The sequence below is a fragment of the Mus musculus genome, chromosome 1 (assembly GCF_000001635.26).
Source record: "Mus musculus strain C57BL/6J chromosome 1, GRCm38.p6 C57BL/6J".
Classification (NCBI taxonomy): domain Eukaryota; kingdom Metazoa; phylum Chordata; class Mammalia; order Rodentia; family Muridae; genus Mus; species Mus musculus.
The window spans coordinates 173,919,631-173,943,072 of record NC_000067.6 but is presented as its reverse complement, the minus strand read 5'-3'; the positions used below and the strand labels follow the sequence as shown (position 1 = coordinate 173,943,072).

Sequence of the window (23,442 nt, the reverse complement as noted above, 5' to 3'; positions counted from 1 at the left end):
ATTTTAAAATGTTTTTATCTTCTTTTTTCTTTTTCTTTTTATTAGATGTTTTCTTTATTTACATTTAGGATGTTATCCCCTTTCCTGGTTTCCCCACTGAAGACTCCCTATCCCCTCCTCCCTCCATCTGCTCATCAACCAACCCACACTGGCTTCCTGGCCCTGGCATTCCCCATTACTGGCTGTGCCTACAGTCAAGCTGCTTTTGTGTCAAACAAGCTGGCAGGCATGAAACAAAAGTATTACAGCTAAGGTAGCAGGCTTCATCAATTCCAAGGAACAACAGACTCTGAGGAGCTCCCCTCTGACCACTTTCATATTGAACAAACAAAGAAGGGTGAGGTGGCTGAGTGACTCGCTTGTATCTCCTTGTGATTCATCTTCTTTCAGATGAGAGTGATTCCTAGTGACCCACTTGTAAGTCTACTAGACATAAAACATGCAGTGTTGCAATTTCTCTCTCTCCTGTGTGTGTGTGTGTGTATGCTTCTTTCTAGAAATTACATTAATAACAGGAAATAAAGTGCTCTATTTTAAGAGCTGGGGAAATCGAAAGCTATGAACAGTGCTGGGAGGAGCCCAATTTCATCTTAAGTCTCCCCAGGAAGACAGCACACTGTAAGACATCCAGCCCTGCTCAAGCTAGGAACTTACTTTAACCAGTTCTCTTGCCCCCCTCCCTGTTATTTTGTAAATACTACATTTTCTCAGCATTTAATGAGATTGCAATGCATTCTGGTGTACTTTTTTGAGTCATTTCTCTTTCTACTCAAAACAGAGAAACCCCATTTCCTGACTTGCTGAAGATTTATCATCTGAACATTGCTGAGAAATTTCACTGAGGTAAGTCTCTCCCCTTTTATATATAGAAGAGATAGCTCCATGAAACCCACAAGAACATAGGGGATCAGTGTGGTTCTTCCCAGTGGCTGGTGGGGAGAGCACAGATTGTTCAGCTGCCAGCAGGGCAGTGAACCTGCTGCAACAGGTTCTGATACCACATTCAGGAAGATGACAGCATCTTTCTTTCTCCATCCCTCGAGCTTGTGGTAAGAAAACATGAGCTTTGATTAGTGCAGGTTATAAAATTAGCTTCCTAAGTATAAAGTCAATAAATGGAAAACAAGAAGGCTTCAGTAGCCTGGGCTGGGCGGTGCACGGGAATCTGGTGGCTGGACTGAGTAAAAGACAGGTTAGTGATATAAAAATTTACTGTGATATAATATTCAGTGAAAACATGCATTTGAACAATGAGCTTCATCATCTGGTCTTATTTTAATATTAGACAGCATGAGAACTAGTGGACATGTGCAGTAAAACTTTCCTAAGAATCACAAATACAGTTATTCAAATACTTCCTGTTTCAATATGCATATGTAACTCTTTCTTTCTCTCCCCTTCAAAAAAGGGAGTAAGAATAGTATTTAGTCACTGAGAGAAACTTTTTGTCATCATGAAAGTTATTCTTTGTGATAGGCTAAATTTTATTTATTTTTGTTTTTATTTTGTTGTCATAAAATATAGGGACTATGAAGGTCAGTTAAATACAATCATTTCTGTTGTCTATTTTGTCTACTTTTAGGATATTTTAAAGGCTTTCTGTATCCTCTGGCATAGGACTCCGTGTGTACTCAAACTTTGTAATTTAAATGTCAATTTGAGATTTGTACCTGGATTAGACCTATCTTGCTAAGTTTCTCAGTTATCCTGCTCAAACTTTCCAAATTTTTCCAGATCTTTTTACCCTACTAACTTAGTAATGACTACACTGTCATATTAACTGTAAACCTGTGGGTTCTCCTTTTTATCTTTTTAAAAAATTTACAGATTTGTGTGCTCTCACAGATATTGAATGTATGTGATGTATATGTATGTGCATGGATACGTGTACTTGTGTGAAGATATATTCATGTTTCAATAGAGCTGTGAAATAATGACGAAGAACATGCACTATTATTAACTGATAAATCCATAGTTAAAACTACGTTCTTCTAAGATGGGAGAGTTTATCTTTCTGTGGTATTTAATAATAGTTTTGCCTTCGGTTCTATTAAAGCTCCACTAATGTAGATAAATAGGATGTTCTTTAGTTTCTAGAGAATTTAATTTTAGATTTCTCCACTGTTGGGGAATCTTTTATGAACAACCTATAGGTAAATTTCTTAAATAACAATTGGCAGACCTTGTCATTGGACTGGTTAGGTCCCCCCGGGTAGAGTGGCAATCAGCAGAGTTTTGTTTTGCTTCTGCTACTGTTATTTCACCTGTGATGTTCTTTATGTTCTCTTCCATCTGTCCGTCAACGTTGGTGATGTACTTCCTTTTAGGTGCACCTACTCAAGTTTGAAATTTTCATTATAGGAGAACCGTATTTTCTTTGATAAGTGCATTTTGCTTATATTCACCCTCTACCCCCTTCCATAATCCCTTCCAGGGACATACTGTCTACCCTACCCACTAAACTCGGTATTTCCTTTTGTTTTTTAAACCCATCAAGGACAGTTTCTGTTCAACCAAATAGAGGCCTCATATGCCTTTAATAAGAATGGTTCTTTTTTTCCTCAGCAGCTATCAAGTGTCAAAACTTCCTTAGCTCGTTATGGGACTTAGTGTCCAATGCCCACTCCCCTCCTAACTTCCTTCTGTGATTTTTGTCTTGCATAAACGTGCACAAGGCTCAGGATGCTTCACAACTGTTTTGAGCTCACATGTGCTACTTCCCAGTGGAGTTTGGCAAACACTGTGCCCCTGTAGTCATCTGCCACCCCTGACTACTAGAATTTTTCTTCCCCCTCTTTATAAAGTATTTCTGAGCAGAAGGGTAAGATTGCTGATTGTGTTCCTCTGCATAGTGTGCACAACAAAGTGTGCATAGTTAGAATGTAGCTTCTGGGTCAGTTAAACTGATTTTCCTGTATTCTATGACTCAAGGATGTGACATCTATATCGTTATGGAAGATTTTGGGATATATATATATATATATATATATATATATATATATATATATATATATAGTAACCTATATAGATAAAAGTATAAATTTAATTTCTATTGCTTACATATCATTTTTGTGTGAAATAGTTGTGGTCCTATTCTTGATACATTCTCAGAAGGATAGTGATTAATCCCTAACTCTTAACTCTTGGAAAAAAGTTTCTATTCTCTCTGGCAGGTTCTACATGTACTTTTACCTCCAAGGGAATGGGAGATTTAGATTCCTTTGTTGATTTTCTGGCATTGGGGGAAAGTCTGACCTTTTATGCCCTTTATTTCTTTGTTATTTGTTCTATAAATTGGTACTGTCATTTTTTAAAAGAAACTGTCTCCTAAGTTCTTGGAATATAGTTATATCTTTTGTAGAACAGTTCAGTAAGCCAGGGTCATTAACTTTATTGAATTCCTGATGCTTGCTCAGGATGACTGTAGAGGCAGCAAGAGAGAGCCAGGGGAAACAGTTTTTTGTTTTAAGAAAAAGTTCCAGGCTCATCATAAATTCAGCTGTAACCATGACTGACAAAGTGAAACTAAACCTTACCATACTGCCAAAGCCAGGAGGAACTGAAGCATAGGAGCTCCCTAGGATTGGAGCAGGAGTCCATAGTAGGTACAGTAAATCCAAAGGTCCTTGTCAATGGAACTGAATCTATCTGGGCCTTGCCATAAGAAGCTCTAGTCACAAAACAAAACCATTGCACCATTCCCAGGGTTTGCAGCATGGCTTCTGATGTGTGTGTATACATACTTATATGTGTGTATACATATATACACATATATACATATATGTATATATACATTAATGTGTATATAAATATATAAGGAATCTTCTACAGTAGTAGATTTTGGTATGAACTTTTTTGAAATGTAAATAGTGTTAGTTACCCCTCCCTCCATTCCTTCCACTACCCTGCTCTTCCATTCTCCACCTGATTTAACTCTTAGATTTTCAAAGTTTATGAATGTATCCAGAGAAAGAAATGTGAGAATGGCTTTCCAAGCAATGAAAAAGAAATCAACTACATCATAAATATTGACAGTGGAAGGAATGCTGTATATTTTGAAACATATGATCTCAGGAATAAAAATAAACATAAATAGATTATTGAAGGGCTTCCAATATATTTCAGGATGAAGGGATATTTTTAATAAATTAAGAAATTATTAAACATTTTGAGAGGATTTAAAGATAGTAGGTAGAAAATAGTGACTATGTACAAGTAAGACTCACTAAGGCAAAGCTTGAAAGGATACAATCAAGAAACTATTGACGCTGGGCAGTGGTAGAGCATGCCTTTAATCCCAGCACTTGGGAGGCAGACACAGGCAGATTTCTGAGTTAAAGGCCAGCCTAGTCTACAGAGTGAGTTTCAGGACAGCCAGGGCTACACAGAGAAACCCTGTCTCAAAAAAAAAAAAAAAGAAAGAAAGAAAGAAAGAAAGAAAGAAAGAAAGAAAGAAAGAAAGAAAGAAAGAAAGAAAGAGGAAAGAAAAAAAGAAACTGTTGACATAATTCCATCAAGTGAACTCTACAGCTAGACTCTGAAAAGTATGTAGATGGTTGGGAAATTGATAGTTTTATGAGCAGAAAGGATCCATCAAATGCAATCCAACTCCAGGTGAGACAGAATTCTAAAGAGAGGTGTTTGGGGCAAAGCCTAATAGACAAGGGTCAGTGCCTTAGCATAGCATAGGCCATGAGACTTCAGCCATTGTTCATTCAGGTGCTTCAACACCAATAAAGAATGAAAGAAGTATTTTAGCACTTATAACCTGTACTTTAAACACTACAATTACTGATTCAACCCTTTCCCCTACCACAACTGCCAGTGACCTAAATCACTTAATAGTTAAGGGGGAGATTTTTCCTAGACTTGTTTATTAATACAGAAGTTCTACATATATTTTGTACAGTGGTGCACCTTGTCTTTAACTCTCTTTATCACACACAATTATACACTACATTATTAATGGTTGTTCACTCACATGAGAATATCCTGTCTTGAATATGTCTGAATATTTTGTAATCCTGTGTCTTTAATTTTTTTTAGGTTAATCTATAATTTGAGAGATGATGGCTGAATACAAGAATATTGTTCTTCTAAAAGGATTAGAGAACATGGAGGACTATCAGTTTAGGACAGTCAAGTCCTTACTAAGAAAAGAACTAAAACTTACTAAAAAAATGCAAGAAGATTATGATAGGATTCAGCTGGCGGACTGGATTGAGGACAAGTTCCCCAAAGATGCTGGACTAGACAAACTGATAAAAGTGTGTGAGCACATAAAAGATCTTAAAGACCTTGCTAAAAAACTTAAAACAGAGAAGGCAAAAGGTAATAGGGGAAACCCTGAGTGAGCACTCACCCTTTCTCCAGGCTTCCCAAACTTGCTAACTCCCTGTATGATCACAGCTGATATGCCCCATATCCATTGTGTACCTTGGGAAATATAGGGGTTGAAACGTTTGGAATATATACAAATTTGATATAAAATTTGCTGATTTTAAGAAATCCTTTCTTACAAATAAGTTTGACATATTTCAGAATAGACATCCTTTGTATTGGAGGTAAATAAAATAATAATCAGTTTTGAGATAGATTAGAACATGGTAGAAAAACTAGAAAATAAGGTAAAATTTGAAAAAAGTTATTTAAATAAAATAAATGTAATACCCAATTAACAATCTAACACTTTCACTAATATCTTTTCTGATAAGAAATATGATCTAATATTTATGTAGAAGCCTGCATCTTAGAGATGTTAGGTTAGATCTTAGTCAAGAAGTTTCTCACTAGAAAGTCACTGGGTTTAAAATATAATAAATATACTGATATATAACTCTGGACCATAGCAGTTAGCATAAAGATGATCAAGCAGGGATACCCGCATTTTGAGAACACCTCAAGTTACACAGAAAAATGTATACCCAACATATAAGAAATCCAAATCCAATGTTACCACTTTGATACATCAAATATCAAGTCATTATTTCTTTCTCTTTGTATATGGTTTTGAATGATTTTCCTCAGGAGGCTACCTACTGTTATTATCATAAAAATTTCAGGTTCTTAAAATCAGTCTGTGGTATAAGAGGGTACAGTTGATATAAAAAGAAGTTCCCAGGATGGAGAGACTATGTCTGCTATATCTGGGAAGAGCAAAGACTCCCCTAGGGCAAAGTGCATGCCTGACTTGGTACTCTGAGCTGCCTTATGGCCAGGAAGAGCCCAGGCAGCAGAATAAAATAAACACACAGACATATGAAGAGACCAAATGATTCTTGAAATCCTTCTTTCTATAAAAGCTTTAATGAACATGGAATGGAATATCAATTTCCTTTTATTTTAGGAAAAGAAAGAAAATAAGTAATTCTGAATGAGCTGCAGCTATCATCCCCATTTCCCTGAGTTTGGTGTGTTTTCTTTACCCCTACAGTTCAAAAGAAAAAGGAAGGAAAATGCAAAACGGCTGGGAAAAAAAAAGGGCAAGATGAACTCAGTTCTTCTGAATCTCTTTTCAACAATAAAGAATCAAACAAGAGTGTACCGTCTTCAAAGGTAAAGTGGCTACTCTCCCACCAATAGTTTTCTACTCATGTTCTTCTCCTTGTTAATTCTTTAAGAAGATTTAATACTCTATCTAGTCTGAGACCCTAGTGAGAACAGGGTTCAAGTCAATACATATATAGTAACCTGTCACTCATTTGGTTTCAGATTTACTATGTGGTATAATTTGTGCAGTATAAGCCTCAGTGATGGAGACATCAAATCATTACACAGCTTTTCAAAGACAATTACTGTAAAGTGTCTGTTTGGGTTGTGGTTTCTAAAATGACAAAACCTAAATATGGAAGTTGTCATTCTACACCTGACGCTGTTCTGCCCCCATGGGGATAAGTTGAGTGACATTAATGCATTGTTTCTACTACTCTATAAGGCAATTCTCTATCTCTTGATTAGGGTTTTTATTGCCGTGAAGAAACACCATGACTAGGCCCACACTTATAAAAGAACACATTTCATTGGGACTGGCTTACATACAGAGGTTTAGTCCATTATTGTCATGGTGGGGAGCATGGCAGAGTGCAGGCATAATGCTGGAGAGGAGATGAGAGTTCTATATATCCACAAGCAGCAGGAAGAACGAAGTAACCCTGAGCTTGACTTGAACATGTGAAACCTTTAAGATAACCCCCAGTGACCCACTTCATAAAAGCACAACAATCCAACCAGGCCACACTTCCTAAGCGTGTCACTCTGTGGTGGGCAACCATTCAAATCTATGAGTTTGTAGGAGCCATTAAAAAAATCAGATTTACTAATTTTATCTATGTGTACAACATTGCTGTCTTCAGAAGAGGGCGTTAGGTTCCATTACAGATGGCTGTGAGCCACCATGTGGTTGCTGGGAACTGAACTCAGGTCCTCTGGAAGAGCAGTCAGTGCTCTTAACCACTGAGCCATCTCTACAGCCCATAGGAGTCATTCTTATTCTAACTACTAGACAATACAATTCATCTGTAAAGAATGAGGTATGTGGCAAGCAGTGGTTGCTCATAACTTTAATCTCAGCAATTGGGAGGCAGAGGCAAGGTGATTTCTGAGTTCAAGGCCAGGCTAGTCTACAGAGTGAGTTCTAGGACAGCCAGGATTATACAGAGAAACCCTGACTTGAGAAAATGCTGTGTGTGCATAATGACAGAAATATAATTAGAATTTAGTAATAAAAGCAAAGATTTTTATGGTCTTGAAAATATTGTGCTTCACTTAATTTTAAAGACATTCCCAAGGGCTGATGACAAAACTATAGAAAAACACAACTTAGTATGTACAAGGTTCAGGGTTCAATTTCCAACACATGAGAGAATCTAGAGAGAAAGACAATGTTGCTTTTTCAGAAAAAGAGAAAACAGATCACAAAAACTGAAGGTGGAAAGAAAAAGAAGCTCACCCAGGAGCAGGCTCAGCTTCCAGAAACTTCAGGAACCAACATAAAAAAAGAGGAAGATTGCCTCCAGAATCCTCATAAGTCTCCACCAACACCATCCAGCAGTTCCTCAAACAAGGTAACACTTTCCTATCCCCAATGATTGCCCCTTCCCAAAGCACATCACTGGGCTCCCCACAATCTTGGAAAACCTTCTCACTAATCCCCTACTGCAAAGACTTTACTCATTTTATTAAATAACACATTAAGTTATCTTATCACGTAACACAGTCTCAGTTGGTACTGAAAAGGTAAATATGAAAAGCTTTCTGGTGTTGTTAACCAGCTCTCTGCTTTGGGTTCAGAAGAAAGTATAGGGGATACCAGAGTATTTCAACCTGCCATTGCCTAGTTTCTTCTCAGCCTGTTTCCCTTTGCTGGTGACCCATCTTCTGAGGCTATGTTCCTCATTCTGTGTTCTACTCAGGAGGTATTTTGACATGTGATATTTCCCTGTTTGGGAAATCTTGATCACTGTCCACTACTGACCAAATGTTCTAGAACTGTAATAGTCACTTTTGCTGAGAGTCAGCCTCAAGCCTGTTCCACGTATATCCCAAACTCTCCCTGCCATTCATCATTAAAGGGAACAGCTCCCTCTTAACCTCCCGAAGAATTCTTAATATAATTACAATGATTATAACAGTGACAGTACTTCCCTTAATAATGTACTATTTAATGTTATCATCATTTACCAGGTATTTATTTTGAGACCCTGGTTGCAATTTATACAAACCTCATTTTGATACATGTTACAATTGTATTTAACAGTCTATGTGATCAATGTTCAATTCCTTTATATGATAGAGTCCTGTGATTTACCATGGAATAAAGTCCTTGGGCACATCTAATTATCTGTGCTCATAAATAGTGACAGAAATACAATTGGAGATGTATACTGTGGGAAGCCAATAAATGCCATTACAAGATGGCGCTGGTTTCAATAAGCCGACGCCCATGAATATGGGTAAACAACCAATGTGAGCATGTGCAGTAGAGTTTTTTGCCAAGTCACTGCCTGGCCTGAGGCATGTAAATGAGGTACTGAAAACATAACCAATCAGGTATAGACACACCACTCCTAGGCCTATATAAGCAGTGCCAGTGCTGGGGCTCGGGGTCTTTCGTTTCATTATCAAGCTCTCCCAATAAACGTGTACAGAAGAATCCTGTTGTGGCGTCCTTCTTGCTGGCAAGTCGGGCGTCTACAAGTGGTGCCAAAACCCGGGAACAAGATATCTTAAGGCACAAACAAAGACCCTCAAGAAAGGGAGGATTCAAAACTACATTTTGTGAGAGAATTAAGGTAAGTCTCTAAGAGATATGTTTTCTTTCAAAATAGATCCTGTAATTGTTGCTGGGGTTGTGTTGCTTGTTTTCTTTCTTGTCCTGATATTATGTTATTGTCTTAATTTTCATCGCCCTAGACAATGAGTGTATCTGCTGAAAATAATTTCATGTAGATAATGCTTTAGTCCAAGACGATTATGGGTACTGGCCAGTCTACACCATTAGTAGGGCCAGTACAAACCTTGCTCAAAGAACGAGGTTTAAAGATTTCTGAAAGTACAGTGAGAGGGTTCTTAAAAAATAGACAGACTTGCTCCTTGGTTTGCCCCCACTAGGTCGCTAACGCTACCTAGTTTAAAAAAGTTAGAGAGAAATATAAAGAGAGGAAAAACTGAAGGGAAAGGGAAAGCAAAAACAAAACCGTTATGGAAGTTGATTAAGGCTTGTATCCAGGACAAAAAAATATGAACCAGCTGTTAAGGAAGGGCAACAACTTACAAAAACACCAAAAAAAGTCAAAAAAAATAAAATAAAATAAAAAAGAAGGAGCACACAAAAAAATAAGTAAAGGAAGAAATATAAAAAGAGAAAAGGAAAAAAAAAACCAAAATATAGAGATTCAAAAGATAATATAAAGAATAAAGATCAAAAAAATTAAGTCAAACCTTAGTGGTACATCTACCAACCTTTGTCCCTGTGCCTATTGAGGCAAATCCAAAAAAGTTCCCAATCATGAGTCTTGTTCAACAAAAGAGAGATTTTAAAATCACAGCTGCCATTGTTACTGCCATTGTGCTGTCCACGACTTCAGCGGTTACCGCAAATTCGCTATGGCCAATCAAGTTAATACTGCTGACACCATAAATCAGGTAACAAAAAAAAGTCTGAGACATTGCTTACCCTACAAAGGGCAGATTCTCATATCTCCTCAAAGTTATTGTTAGTAAATCAAAAAGTAAATGTTTTACAACATAACATAGAACAAATGATAGATGTCATACAAATGAGTTGTGTGACATCAACCCTGCATGTGTACATTACTCCCATTAGATATACTAATGATTCTTTTATTAAAAGTACAGATTTATCAAATTATCTAAAAGAGAACTGGTCACAATAGCTAGAAAGGTTACAGAGAAAGCTGCAAATACAGATCCTAAACCTTAATAGAACCAGAGTGAAACCAGTGACCCTTAGAGACTTTACCTCTTGGCTTACTTCTACATTTTCTTACTTTAAAAAATGGGTGGGAGTAATTTTGTTTAGTGCTGCCATATGCTGTGGACTGGTATTTATGCTTTGGTTGGTTTACAAATTCAAAACCCAACAAAAACGTGACAAGGTGATTATAACTCAAACACTTTTAGCCATTGAGAACAGTGCCTCCCCTGAGGTTTGGTTATCTATGCTCAAAAATTAGTCGACATCTGAGTCCTCTATTCTTACACCCCACAGATCTATGGATCCATTACACTAAAATGAGAGACTCAACGATCATTGATCAGTCCTTACACACCGCTGAGGTTTCCTCATCGCACTCAGTAGGGTGATCATGATTTGCCCTTCTAAATCCTTCCTGATCGTTTTGTGCTGAGAAAGTGAGAGACTAGATCATCAGATTAGGCCTTTTCTATTATATAAAAAAGAGAGAGATGTGGGAAACCAATAAATGCCATTACAAGATGGCGCTGGTTTCAATAAGCCGATGCCCATGAATATGGTTAAACAACCATGAATATGGGTAAACAACCAATGTGCGCATGTGCAGTAGAGTTTTTGCCGAGTCACTGCCTGGCCCGAGGCATGTAAATGAGGTACTGAAAGTATAACCAATCAGGTATAGACACACCACTCCTAGGTCTATATAAGTAGTGCTAGTTCTGCAGCTCGGGGTCTTTTGCTTTCACTATCAAGCTCTCCCAATAAACGTGTACAGAAGAATCCTGTTCTGTTGTCCTTCTTGCTGGCAAGTCGGGCGTCTACAGTATACAGTCCAGGAAAATAGGCTACAGTTAAAGGCAGTTATGGTTTTAGTGGCATCAGTATCATAGCAATGGTTGCATTTTAGAAAACTTGCACCTTGAAGTAGCAAAACCACACAAGGAAACGGTAAAAGGTGCGATTACATTTGTATGTACCTATTTGCCTACTAACTAAATTTCCTGTTTTATAAATGGTGGGAAAACATCCAAATCTATGAGTCTATGGGAGACATTCTTATTCAATCCACTGCACAATACACTTCACCTGTTAAGAATAAGGTGTGTGCACAATGAAACAAATATGATTAGAATTAAGTAATAAGTACAAAGCTTCTTGCAGTTTGAAAATATTGTGCATCATTTAATTTTAAAAACATCCCCAAGGGCTGATGATAAAACAATCACACCTTAGTGTGTGCAAGGCTCAGGGTTCAACTTCCAATACATGAGAGCATCTAGAGAGAAAGACAAGGTTGCTCTTTCAGAAAAAGAGAAAACAAATCACAAAAACTGAAAGTGGAAAGAAAATGCTCACCCAGGGGCAGGCTCAGCTTCCAGAAACTTCAGGAACCAATATAAAAAAGGATGAAAATTGCCTCCAGAATCCTCATAAGCCTCCACCAACACCATCCAGCAGTTCCTCAAACAAGGTACCACTTTCCTATTCCCAATGATTGCCCCTTCCCAAAGCACATCACTGGGCTCCCCACAATCTTGGAAAACCTTCTCACTAATCCCCTACTGCAAAGATTTTACTCATTTTATTAAATAACACATTAAGTTATCTTATCATGTAACACAGTCTCAGTTGGTACTGAAAAGGTGAGTATTTATGAAAAGCTTTCTGGTGTTGTTAACCAGCTCTCTGCTTTGGGTTCAGAAGAAAGTATAGGGGATACCAGAGTGTTTCAACCTGCCATTGCCTAGTTTCTTCTCATCCTGTTTCCCTTTGCTGGTGACCATCTTCTAAGGCTATGTTCCTCATTCTGTATTGTACTCAGGAGGTATTTTGACATGAGATATTATCCTGTTTTGGAAATCTTGATGGCTGTCCACTATTGTCCAATGCCCTATAATTTTAATAGTCACTTTTGCTGAGAGTCAGTTTCAGACCCTTCACAGGTATATCCCAAACTCTCCCTGCCATTCATCATAAAGGGAACTAACTGCTTCCTCTTACCATCCCTAAGACTTCTTAATAAAATTACAATGATGTAACAGAGAAGGTACTTCTACTAATATTGTACGTATTTAATGATATCATCATTTATTAGGTGTGTATTTTGACACCATGTCTACAATTTACACAAACCTCATTTTGTTACATGGTACAATTGTATTTAATAATCTATGTGATCAATGTTCAATTCTTTACCTGGTAGAGTCCTGTGATATATTGTGGATTGAAATCTTTGGGCATGTCTAACTCTCTGTGCTCATAAATTGTGACAGAAATATAACAGGAAATGTATACAGACCAGGAAAATAGGCTACAGTTAAACACTGTTTTGATTTGTTTGGCAACAGCTTCATAACAATGGTTGTATTTTAGAAAAGTTGTACTTTAAAGGATCAAAAATATACAAAGAAGCCACTAAAGGTGGCTACTACTCTAAGACTAGAAAAGTGTTATAAAGACCCAAACTCTGTTGTCTGAAGTAAAAGTGTTCCCACATACATAGTTTTACTTAACTGGAAATATGGTCATTTTAACGATCTAAAAAGTAAATGTTTAAATGAGTCTGGATGGGATTCAGGCATACTACAGCACTCCAACAACTGAGCTATATCCATATCTACCAGAATTCATCTATGTAGTCCATTATTTTTTGGTACCTGTCACACCATTTCATTTACATCAGCAAAAAGTATGGGAACTGTGCTCTCTGTGTGCTATAGAGAACATATATAAGACAGAATTAATGGATTAGAAATTCTACATGAAGGAAAGCCCAGAACTATGAACTAATTTTACTACAAGCCTAGCTTCTCTCAAAATGACATGTAGTTGAACCAGATCAAGTAAGATCTGGCGAGTTTTGTAAGATACTTTGAACAAACCTTCTATCCCAGACCAATGACAATTCACTGGCTTTCAAATGAAGTTATAATATTGATTATGAAGGGAGGAGGCTAAGTGGTAGCCTAAGTGTGGGCTAAAATAATTTATTCAGACGAGGAGAAAACTGACAGGATAAAAGTCCTCTTTTCAGAAGGGAAAATGAAAAGGTGTACTTGCTCTGATTTTAAAAACAATTAAGCAGGATTTAAAAAAAATTCTCAATCCTATTTTCGTTTAGAAACAGAAAAACAGAACCATCCGAAAACATAGTATCTCAAAGACAGAGGGTCCTCAGGAAAAGCAACAACGTGTAGAATTGTCATCAATCAGCAACTTCCAAGCTGTAAGCGAACTCCTGACCTTTGAAGGACTTTCAGCAATTCCTTCGAGCAGACTTCAGTCTTCTCAGAAGCCTCTAGAAGCTCACTTGGATTTAAAGATGTCTCCAATCTCTCCAACATCACCTTGCCACAATCTTCCAGTGTCTCTATCCTCAGACTCAAATGTTCATCTGAACTCTAATGCACATTCCATCCTGTTCAGTGGTGCCCAGGTTCCTCATGTACCATCAGCAACAGGATTCAGTAATGTCGGGGTCCCTCTTATGCCTTCAGAAACAGTGTTCAGTTCTTCCAGTGCTCCTCAGATATCTCAAATAACAGTACCTAGCAGCATCCGGGACCTTTACCTTCCTAAACCAGCAGCATTCAATAGCACAGAGGCTCCTCACAAACAGGCAATAGCATCCAGAAATGGCCAAACTACTAGAGCGCCATCAGCAAAACTGACAAGCAAATCCCAGTTCCTAAAGTTGCATCCTCCAGCAACAGCATCCAGCAATTCTCAGGTTCCTCATATTCTAGCAACCATGCCCAGAAACATCTCTGTCACACAGGTACCTCAAACAAGAACATCCAGTAGCATTCAGACTCTTAACTCTGCTACAGTAAAAGCATCCAAGAATGTCCAGGCCCCTCAAGTATCTTTACCAATACGACCCAATTATTTTCTGGCTTCTGTGGCACCTCCATCAGCAACACCCAACCGTCTTACATCTCATGGGCCACTTTTGTCAATAGCCACAAGCAGAGCCCAGACTACTCAAATTGAACCAGGAACAGAATCCATTTGTGTCCAGGCTCTTCATGCTCCTCCATCAACAGTGTCCAGAAATAAGTGCACCACTCCATTGACACAAGGGGCAGAATCCAGTACTGGGGAAGCCCTTCCCCTTCCTAAAGTAAAAGCATGCACGATATTCCAAGCACCTCGGGTGTCTTCACCAACTGCATCCAGCAGTATCATGAAGCCACATGCAACTTCATCAAAAACATCCAGCAGTCTCCTGGATCAACATGCAACTTCATCAACAGCATCCAGCAGCCGTCTTCTGGCTCTAAAGTTGTCTCCAGTAACAGCATCTAGGGCTCTCAGTGCTATTCCAGGGCTTTCAGAAACAATACACAGAAGTCCATCCAGCGTAATGACCTTTTCTTCTAATAATATTATGACAGAGGTTAGCACAAACTAGGAAGGCTTCTTTGTTAATCTTTATGTGCACATGGTCTTCTAGTCAAGTAATCACTAATTTTTATTGTGGCTAGTTACTGATCCTTCCCTAAATTCAATTGTAATATATTGTATGTGCTTCTCCAATCAGAAAATGTCTGTCAGTGATCACTCAGTCATTCCTAATCTGTAAGGAATATTATGAGACACTTGATTTAGTTTTGCACTTTGCACTTTTTGTCAAGATGCTGTTTTCATACTGTGAACCACTGCTCATTATACCAGAAATATATTTCCCTATGATGAAACAAACTGATGATAGTGAAACCGTGCCACTCAGAGAGTGAAGTCTATACATCTCCATGTCAGACCACTGAGAGTGCTGCTAGTTTGTAGCTGCCTTCCTGTCCTAGTTCCCAGGTTGCCCATTCCTGCCAACATGCCATTCCTGCCAACATGCCTTCTCTTTCTGTCCTTCAGTGTCACCCCATCTCAACATTCTTTCCTGATGCACGAAAATGAAGTAGGATACTGAGGAAGAAATCAAAGGGAACTACCTTCATGCTTTTTTCTGGTTCCATGATTTTCCTCAATGCTTGTTATTAGGCTAAAAGAAGAGCTTCTAGCCAGAACCCTTACTTCTTAACAGTGTTTGAGATGCTATTCCTGTGACTGCCTACATAACCCTTTTGTGAAAAACTTCTAATGTTTTTTAGAAAATGTTTGGAATTAAAATCTTAAAAATGTTCCTTGATAGAAAACTTGACTAGAGCATTGAGGCTTTCCATTCATCCCCCAGGAATATAATACCTTTATCTCTCAGGTATAATTTGTATTAACTGGAATCAATAGGTTGTGATTTAGGTAAATTTCAAGTAAATATTTAGGTGAATATACGTTTCTTCCTTTAGCTACGTTGTAATATAGCAACCGTTGTTTATATGTTCTCCATTCTATTCAGTGGGATTGTTCCTTATGAGCTGTCTGAACTATATTGACTCATCTCATGTGTGTTTTGTGTAGGCACCAAGGAGAGGAACTGTACCAAAGGAGCCTTCTAGAGAAGAAGGTCACCATCAAGGTCCCAAACAAGTGATGGTGTTGAAAGTAACAGAACCATTTACATATGACTTTGAAGAAACGAAAAGGATGTTTCATGCTACAGTGGCTACTGAAACTGAGTTCTTCAGAGTGAAGGTTTTTGACACAGCTCTAATGAGCAAGTTCATCCCAGGAAAGATCATTGCCATATCACATTATATTGGGTGCAATGGGTTTCTGGAGATATACAGAGCTTCCTGTGTGTCCGATGTGAACATTAACCCAACAATGATTATCTCAAATACACTGAGTGAAAGTGCTATTGCAACTCCAAAAATTTCTTATCTTCTCTCACAAGCAAAGGGGACATTTGTAAATGGAGAATTTGTAGTATTTAAGGTAAGCCATTGCATTATTTGTAAAATATCTTCTGCAATCTGAGATTTTAAGTTTTCATTTGATCAACTGGAATTTGTTCAACTTACTTAACACAGGAAATCATTGCCTTCCATAGAAGAAAGAGACCAGTCAAGGTTTCCACACTTTTGAGATTTCCATGATCACTTACTATTCTTCTACTCAATATACCACTAGGAAAACTCTTTAGAAAGAGATTTAACCTTTGGCATTTTCCTGGCTAGGACAATTCATTAATAACCACCCTAATCACAGACACTGTTCAGTTCATAGCACACTTTCTTTTTAGACTTTCTTGGATAATTTCATTATCTGTATTAGGAGCAACTCAATTGTGAATAAAGAACCAAACTCCTAGCCTTGATACAAGAATAAGAAATCAAAGATTATTCTGCCCTAGAATATTGCCATGTCCACAAGTCAGGATTATATCTCTACTGTGTTCTCATTCTCATATGCTTTTTTCTTTTATCAAGATATTTTGATAAAGAGAATATTGTCTTAAATAATGAAAGAGGACTTTAACAGAAAAGCTTAATTTCAGAGTTTCTAACTTGACACAATGAAAGTGGGGAATTTTTCCCCCTTTTTTTCTATTACATATTTTCTTTATTTACATTTCAAATGTTATCCCGTTTCCTAGTTTCCCCTCTGAAAATCCCTTATTTCTCCCCCCCCTCCACCACTCCCCAACTCATCCACTCTCATTCCAGGTCCTGGCATTCCCTATATTGAAGCATAGAGTCTTCTCAGGACCAAGGGCCTCTCCTCCCATTGATGAATGACTAGGCCATCCTCTGCTAGAAATATAGCTAGAGCCACAAGTTCCACCATGTGTTTTCTTTGATTGGTGGTATAGTTCCAAGGAACTCTGAGGGTACTGGTTAGTTCATATTGATGTTCCTTCTATGGGGCTTCAGTCCCCTTCAGCTCCCTGGGTATATCTCTGGCTCCTTCACTGGGGACCTTGTGCTTTGTCCAATGGATGACTGTGAGCATCCACATCTGTACTTGCTAGGAACTGGCAGAGCCTCGCAGGAGACAACTATATCTGACTCTTGCCAGCAGGCTCTTGTTGGCATCTGCCTAGTGTCTGGGTTTGGTGGGTGTTTATGGAGTGGATCCCCAAGTGGAGCAGTCTCTGGATGGTCATTCATTCCTTCAGGCTCTCCTCCGAACTTTGCCTCTGCAATTCTATTTCTGTAACTTTGGAATGTTTCTTTAAGTGCCAATACACCAATTCATTTGTGTGCCTGTTCAATGTATAATTGTAGAATTCCATGTACATGGATACAGTCATGGCTTTTTACTTGTTATCTCTTCTGTCTTTGGCTGTGCTGGTACATTAGGTTACACAAGTAAACTCAGTGGGATACAAACTAACACACCAGAACTAAATGCTGTAGTGACTTAACCTTTTTGAGATTTGGAGTAGAGTGAATCGAGGTGTGGACTGAGCCAATGTGAGCCATTTTTAAAGAAGTTGTGTTTGTTTGTATGTGGGTGTGCACATGTGTGTGCATGTGTGTACATGTGTGTGCATTATATGCATGTATGTGTGCATGTGTGTGTGCATGTGTGTGTGTACATGTGTGTGTGTGCATGTGTGTGTATGTCTGTCTACATGTGTGTGCATCTTTGTGCATCTGTGTGCATATGTGTCTATATATCTGTGTATGTGTCTGTGTGTCTATTTCTTGTGCTATTTCTTTGTTTCTTTTTTGACAGTTAGTTTTGTTTTATTCTTGTTGCTTTGTCTTTCTTAATTGCCAGTTTGTTTTTTTAATTGAGAGAAAGATGTATAGCTATCAGTGTGAGTAGGGGAGATCTATCTGAGAGGAGGTACGTGAAGGGAAACTATCATCAGAATATATTGTATGAAAATAACTTCATTTTCAATAAAAGTTAAAATAAGTAGAAAAAAAGTGGGCTTACAGTAATGCTCCCCAACTTCATAATGAACCACATGTAACCTTTATTCTCAGGCCTCTTGGATGCCCCTACATAACCTGCAAAGCAATCAGATGGTTTTGTTGTTTACTTCTGTTGGTTTGTTTCTTTTCATTTTTGATCCTTTTCATGGGATCTTTAAGAAAGCTCAGATATTCTGATATGTTACTACAAGTGCTTAGAAAGATACTGATTTTTCCTAAAGATACCCAGCAGATAAAGTCCACATGCAGGTAAAGATTAAGAGTGGTTTCCAAGGGCTGGAGAGATGGTTCAGTCAACTAAAGGCTAGGCTCACAAATAGAATATCAGGAGTGATTTCCAAGACAAGATGTGTTCACTGGAACATCATATACAATATAGTTCCTGTAGTTGTACTTTTTCAGTATTTTTTTTCTTTTTCTGTGAGGGTTGAGAAGAAACACAAAGGTCAGGAAACTAATAGGAAGGCATGGTTCAGGAATGAGTTCTCTCCTTCTACCATGAGTCCTGCTCATTGAACCTACTGAGGTCATCAGGTTTGACCACAAACACCCTTGCCCACTGAGCCATCTCATTGGCACTTGCATCTCCAATTCTAAACAAAAGAACCATAGTTGCCTTGTGGGGGACAGGTTTATGTTGATACATTTTAGTTCTCATAGATGTGACAACCTTTGGCATATTTCCTAGAAGATTCAATGTTAATTTGCTTTTTCAGAAAAGTGAGAGGCATGAGTGCATTTGCTATGGAATTGGAGATGATACAGGAAAAATGGCAGTGGTGGTTTATGGACGACTCACCAATGTCAGGTGTGAACCAGGCAGTAAACTTAGACTTGTCTGCTTTGAATTGACTTCCACTAAAGATGTGTGCCTCCTGAGGTCTGTAAGGCACAGTTACATGCAGGTATGTGCTCAAGGAAACAGCAATCTTCCAAAGAATCACATACTTTTTAATACTTTACTAAATCATGAGTGTTGGCAATACATAGAAAATCCAATAGGTGGAGGAAAAAGTAAGGTTTGCTCATTTAACATATAAGCTTCATTCCATTATTTTTAATAAGGGATTTTAAATCATAATAAAGAAAACCAATACAGAAAGACTCAAACATTATTATATGTTTAGCTAATTGTTTTAAAAGAAAACTTTCCCATTTACGAAAGCAGAAAGAATATATGACAGGAAAATTAAGGTTTTTCTTTCAAATTCTGACTCAAAATTTTCAAATCAACCAAAGACGAAAACACAAAGAACCTCAGGGTCTCCATTTTTAATATGCAAATACTTTCTGTTGTAAGGATCATGGACCGAAATCATAAGTTCCCAAGGATGCCCTGAGCAAATCAGATGACAAGGTTTTATAGTAAATCTCCAATCCCTATAATCCTATGCAAGAATACACCACACCACTCAGGTATAATATATATAAGACACACAGTTAGATTAGGCAGATATACAACTACAGAACTGTATTCCTAAACTATGAGATCCCTTACTACTTGTGGCTTCTCCAGGTCATGTGGTTCATCTCAATCTTCCTTCTACCTCCTCTTCCTACATCTTCATCTGTCTCCACCTTCTCCATATCTGCCCCTCTCTTTCTTCTCATCACCGCTCTAAAACCTCCAGCCACACCTTTCCCTTCTACTACCAAATCGCACGTTCACATGAAGTCACCTAAGTATATAATCCACTTCTTGTTGGGGCAAGGCCTCTTGAGGAAACAGAATTAACATCAAAAGACAAAGAGGACCAGGGCAATCTACAACAATAAGTTGCTAAAATCCACCCTCCTTTTCTTACACACATCTGTCTGGGATCCATTTTACACACACCCACACCCACCCACACACACACACACACACACACACACACACACACACACACACACACACACATACACACACACACACACATACCACTATTATAATGTAAACAAGAGAACCATAACTGATGACTTCTTCATTCACATCGATATGCTCTTACTCGACCATTGTTCTCCAAACCATCAGCCATTTGCCAAAATTCCAATCCTTTTTCCATGACAACAAAGTCTCTCTTTTCTTACTCCCAACCTCCCTGTTCAATGAAACTCTGTAACTCAGTCCTTACCTCAGGCCTTGCAACACTTGTATTTAAGGTCAGAGTGAGAAAAGGGCACATGGCACTTGTGGTGAGTAGTCAGCAAGAAATGTGTGCAACCAACTGCATTCCAACTGATCTGACTTCATTGTTTTCTTCTTTAAGGTCATCAATGAAGGAAAGCCACTCAACCCAGACTCAGTCAGGAGAAACTCTCTGGAACCATACTTCTGATAACCTGGATGCCAATGACACTGTTTGTGGAGATAAGATTCAAGTACAGAAAATAAATGTGCACAGGCCTGTTGAAATACCAGTCTTATAAAGACCAGCTCTTAATTCTAAGAAATGGTGCTTTCTCATATTCTTTATACATTCTATTATCTAAATTTCATAGGTTGTCTCTATAACTCCTTTAACTGTTGGTTTGTAATTTTTATACCTAAAACTTAAAAAATAAAATCCACACAATTTCTGTTAAGCAGTGTGCCTTTGGCACTATCCTTTAACCATTTGAGATGTGCTTTAAAATAAAAACTTAGTGACCCTTACATAAAGCTGGAGAATACAGGCTTCAAATGTGATGTGTCAGGACAAAGCATGTTCAGAAACAAATAGACTGTGTTTTCTGCCCATGAAGTCAAGGTATTAATAAGATGTGGGGAAATGTTGAACTCAGCCTTGAGTGTAGTTTCCAAAACTAATATGCTGAGAACAGGATCAAGTTTTCACCTCCACTATGCTTAGTAATGTGACTGCATTACAGAGTTTAGGTATTGGAAAAAAACTTCCCCAGAATGAGGTGTTTAGGGCGGGGCGTACTATTTTCAACTATAAGGAATCCCATCTTCAATTCCAGAATCAAATAAAATCACTGCAAACTTTTAAAGCAAGATGAAGAAGGCTTATGATAAAGGAAATCAAAGAAATTAAGAAATTAGTATTCTCACAGAGGCCTTTCTAGATTATTTCTCACTTCTCTCACTGATGGTAAGACTTACTTGATAAAGCAACTGAAGGAACAATGGGTTCATTTTGCCCATATTTGAATGGTAGAGAAGGGTGAGGTGACTGACCATGTACCTGCAGGAGGAAGCAGAGAGAAGTGAGTTCTAGAGTCGATCTCTCTCTCTCTCTCTTTCTGTCTCTGTTTCTCTGTCTCTGTCTCTCTGTCTCTCTGTCTCTCTGTCTCTCTGTCTCTCTCTCTGTCTCTCTCTCTCTCTCTCTCTCTCTCTCCCTCCCTCCCTCCCTCCCTCCCTCTCTCCCTCTTTTATTAAAGACATGAACCTATTCAATGATACTCTCCACATTTATGATGAGTGTTTGCAAATTCCTTAACACAGTCTAGAAACTTCCTCTTGCACAGCATAAAAGGATTCTCACAAGTAATTCCAGATCCTGTCAGGTTTACAATCAGTATTTACAGTCACATGAGGCAATGATGTGAAATAGAGGTAAGGAGCATACATAGGGATTTGGACAGCTGAAATGTAGGCAAGAAGAGGCAAGAGCTAAGGATGGGTAACTCTCTCATCTTCTAAATCCATGTGTTATCCCCCATTCTAATGATACTGGAATTTTGAGCTTAATGGGATTTGTTTAATTCTAAATCACTTCTCACCAATAGATTAATGTCCCTAAAAACATTTGTGGAAGGAAATTCTATTTGTTTTTAGTATTTGTTTTGCTTTAACATGATCATCCAGTATGTGAGAGTGGGACAGAATATTGTTTAGCACCTTGAAACTCCACTTTTCTTTTCCTATAATCACAGTGCACCTTCCAGAGAGAGATCATTATCCACATCTACTGTGTACACACAACATTCTTCAAACAATACACCTGAAACCTATTATCAAAGTAGGCACCCATATACAACAGATTGCAAATATATATGCTATGAACCTTGAAAATGATTACTGTCTCTAGAAATACCTTCATTAAAACCTTATTTATAGTCAAATATGTCAACTTTTCAATACCATGAACAATGGACTGATCCAGCCTAGACTAGTTTGAGTAAATGTACATCCAGACAAACTATTTCTTTAAAGTGAACTTTTATGATGGATATTCTGTTTACCACCTCCTTCCTATGTATACTTGTGTGTGTATAATCAAAGTAAAGTGCTCTATGGAAAGGGACATGCAGGAGGAAGAAATGCCTACCTAATCTATGCTGATCCACCGAAATAAAGACTCACTTGTATTACATCCCTTCAGCAAAACAACAACTCCTCTTGAACTCCATGAAAGAAACTTCAAGGAAAACCTGGAGCCTGTAAATACATTTACTTATAAGGCCCACAATTGCTTTCTGATCTGTACTGACAGTTTGCATCTAATAAAGTTTCACTGGTTCTATAAAAATCTGTGTGAGTCTTTACCTCAAGTCTTTGAAAAAAAGGGCAAGATTGTGGAAACATGGGGCTTAATCTCTGACCATCACCATATCCAGTAACAAAGGTACAGAAGGAAACGGAAAATAATCACCAAATACCAAAGTTTAGGTCTTGGATTTCTAATGTTCCAGAAATGTCAGTATTGCATTTATTTTCCTTATTTAACACTTTATCTGAAGTAATGTGATACATCACAAAACAGACTAAGACACAATGTAAGAATATTTTCTATAAGAGTCTGACATAAAGAATTATATCTTACATAAACCTAATATTTCGACAGACAGATAGACAGACAGACAGACAGACAGACAGACGGACGGATGGACAGACGGACAGACAGACAGACAGACAGACAGACAGACAGACAGACAGATAGACAGATAGATAGATAGATAGATAGATAGATAGATAGATAGATAGATAGATAGATAGATAGATAGATAGATAGATAGATAGATAGATAGAGGTATAGATAAGTATAGATAGACATAGAGATATATGCAGATACATAGAGTTAGATATATGATATAAAGTACATATAGTATGCAATGAAGACAAGAGTGACAGTGTCAAATCTACCTATATACAGTAGGCTGAAACTACCCTATATCTACATTGTGAGACAATATACCTGGGGAAATGTTATTAAATGTCTACTCACTCCAGGCCTAAGTTCTGATATGACCAAAGTCCAATTTGGTGAAACATTGGGATTTATTTTTATTGTTGTTCTT

At 37.9% G+C, this 23,442-nt stretch overlaps 1 protein-coding gene across 14 annotated transcripts; it reads left to right on the top strand.

The window, feature by feature from the left end:
• The first annotated feature begins 206 nt into the window (after window positions 1–206).
• On the top strand, window positions 207–22,673 carry Ifi203 (interferon activated gene 203). Of its 14 annotated transcripts, none has more exons than XM_011238761.3 (10): window positions 231–417; window positions 779–843; window positions 5,047–5,331; window positions 6,434–6,555; window positions 7,896–8,063; window positions 9,147–9,290; window positions 13,557–14,834; window positions 15,851–16,267; window positions 18,936–19,124; window positions 20,469–22,673. In XM_011238761.3, the coding sequence occupies exons 3-10, from the start codon at window positions 5,067–5,069 to the stop codon at window positions 20,535–20,537; spliced, it is 2,652 nt and encodes an 883-aa protein (XP_011237063.1). In that variant the 5' UTR covers window positions 231–417; window positions 779–843; window positions 5,047–5,066; the 3' UTR covers window positions 20,538–22,673. The 14 variants fall into 14 exon arrangements, with proteins under 14 accessions (XP_030106086.1, XP_030106120.1, XP_011237063.1 ...); XM_011238760.2 differs by lacking the exon at window positions 231–417 and adding an exon at window positions 515–618; XM_030250201.1 differs by lacking the exon at window positions 231–417 and adding exons at window positions 517–618; window positions 10,730–11,906 and having other exon boundaries at window positions 7,896–9,290.
• The last annotated feature ends 769 nt before the right edge of the window (window positions 22,674–23,442 follow it).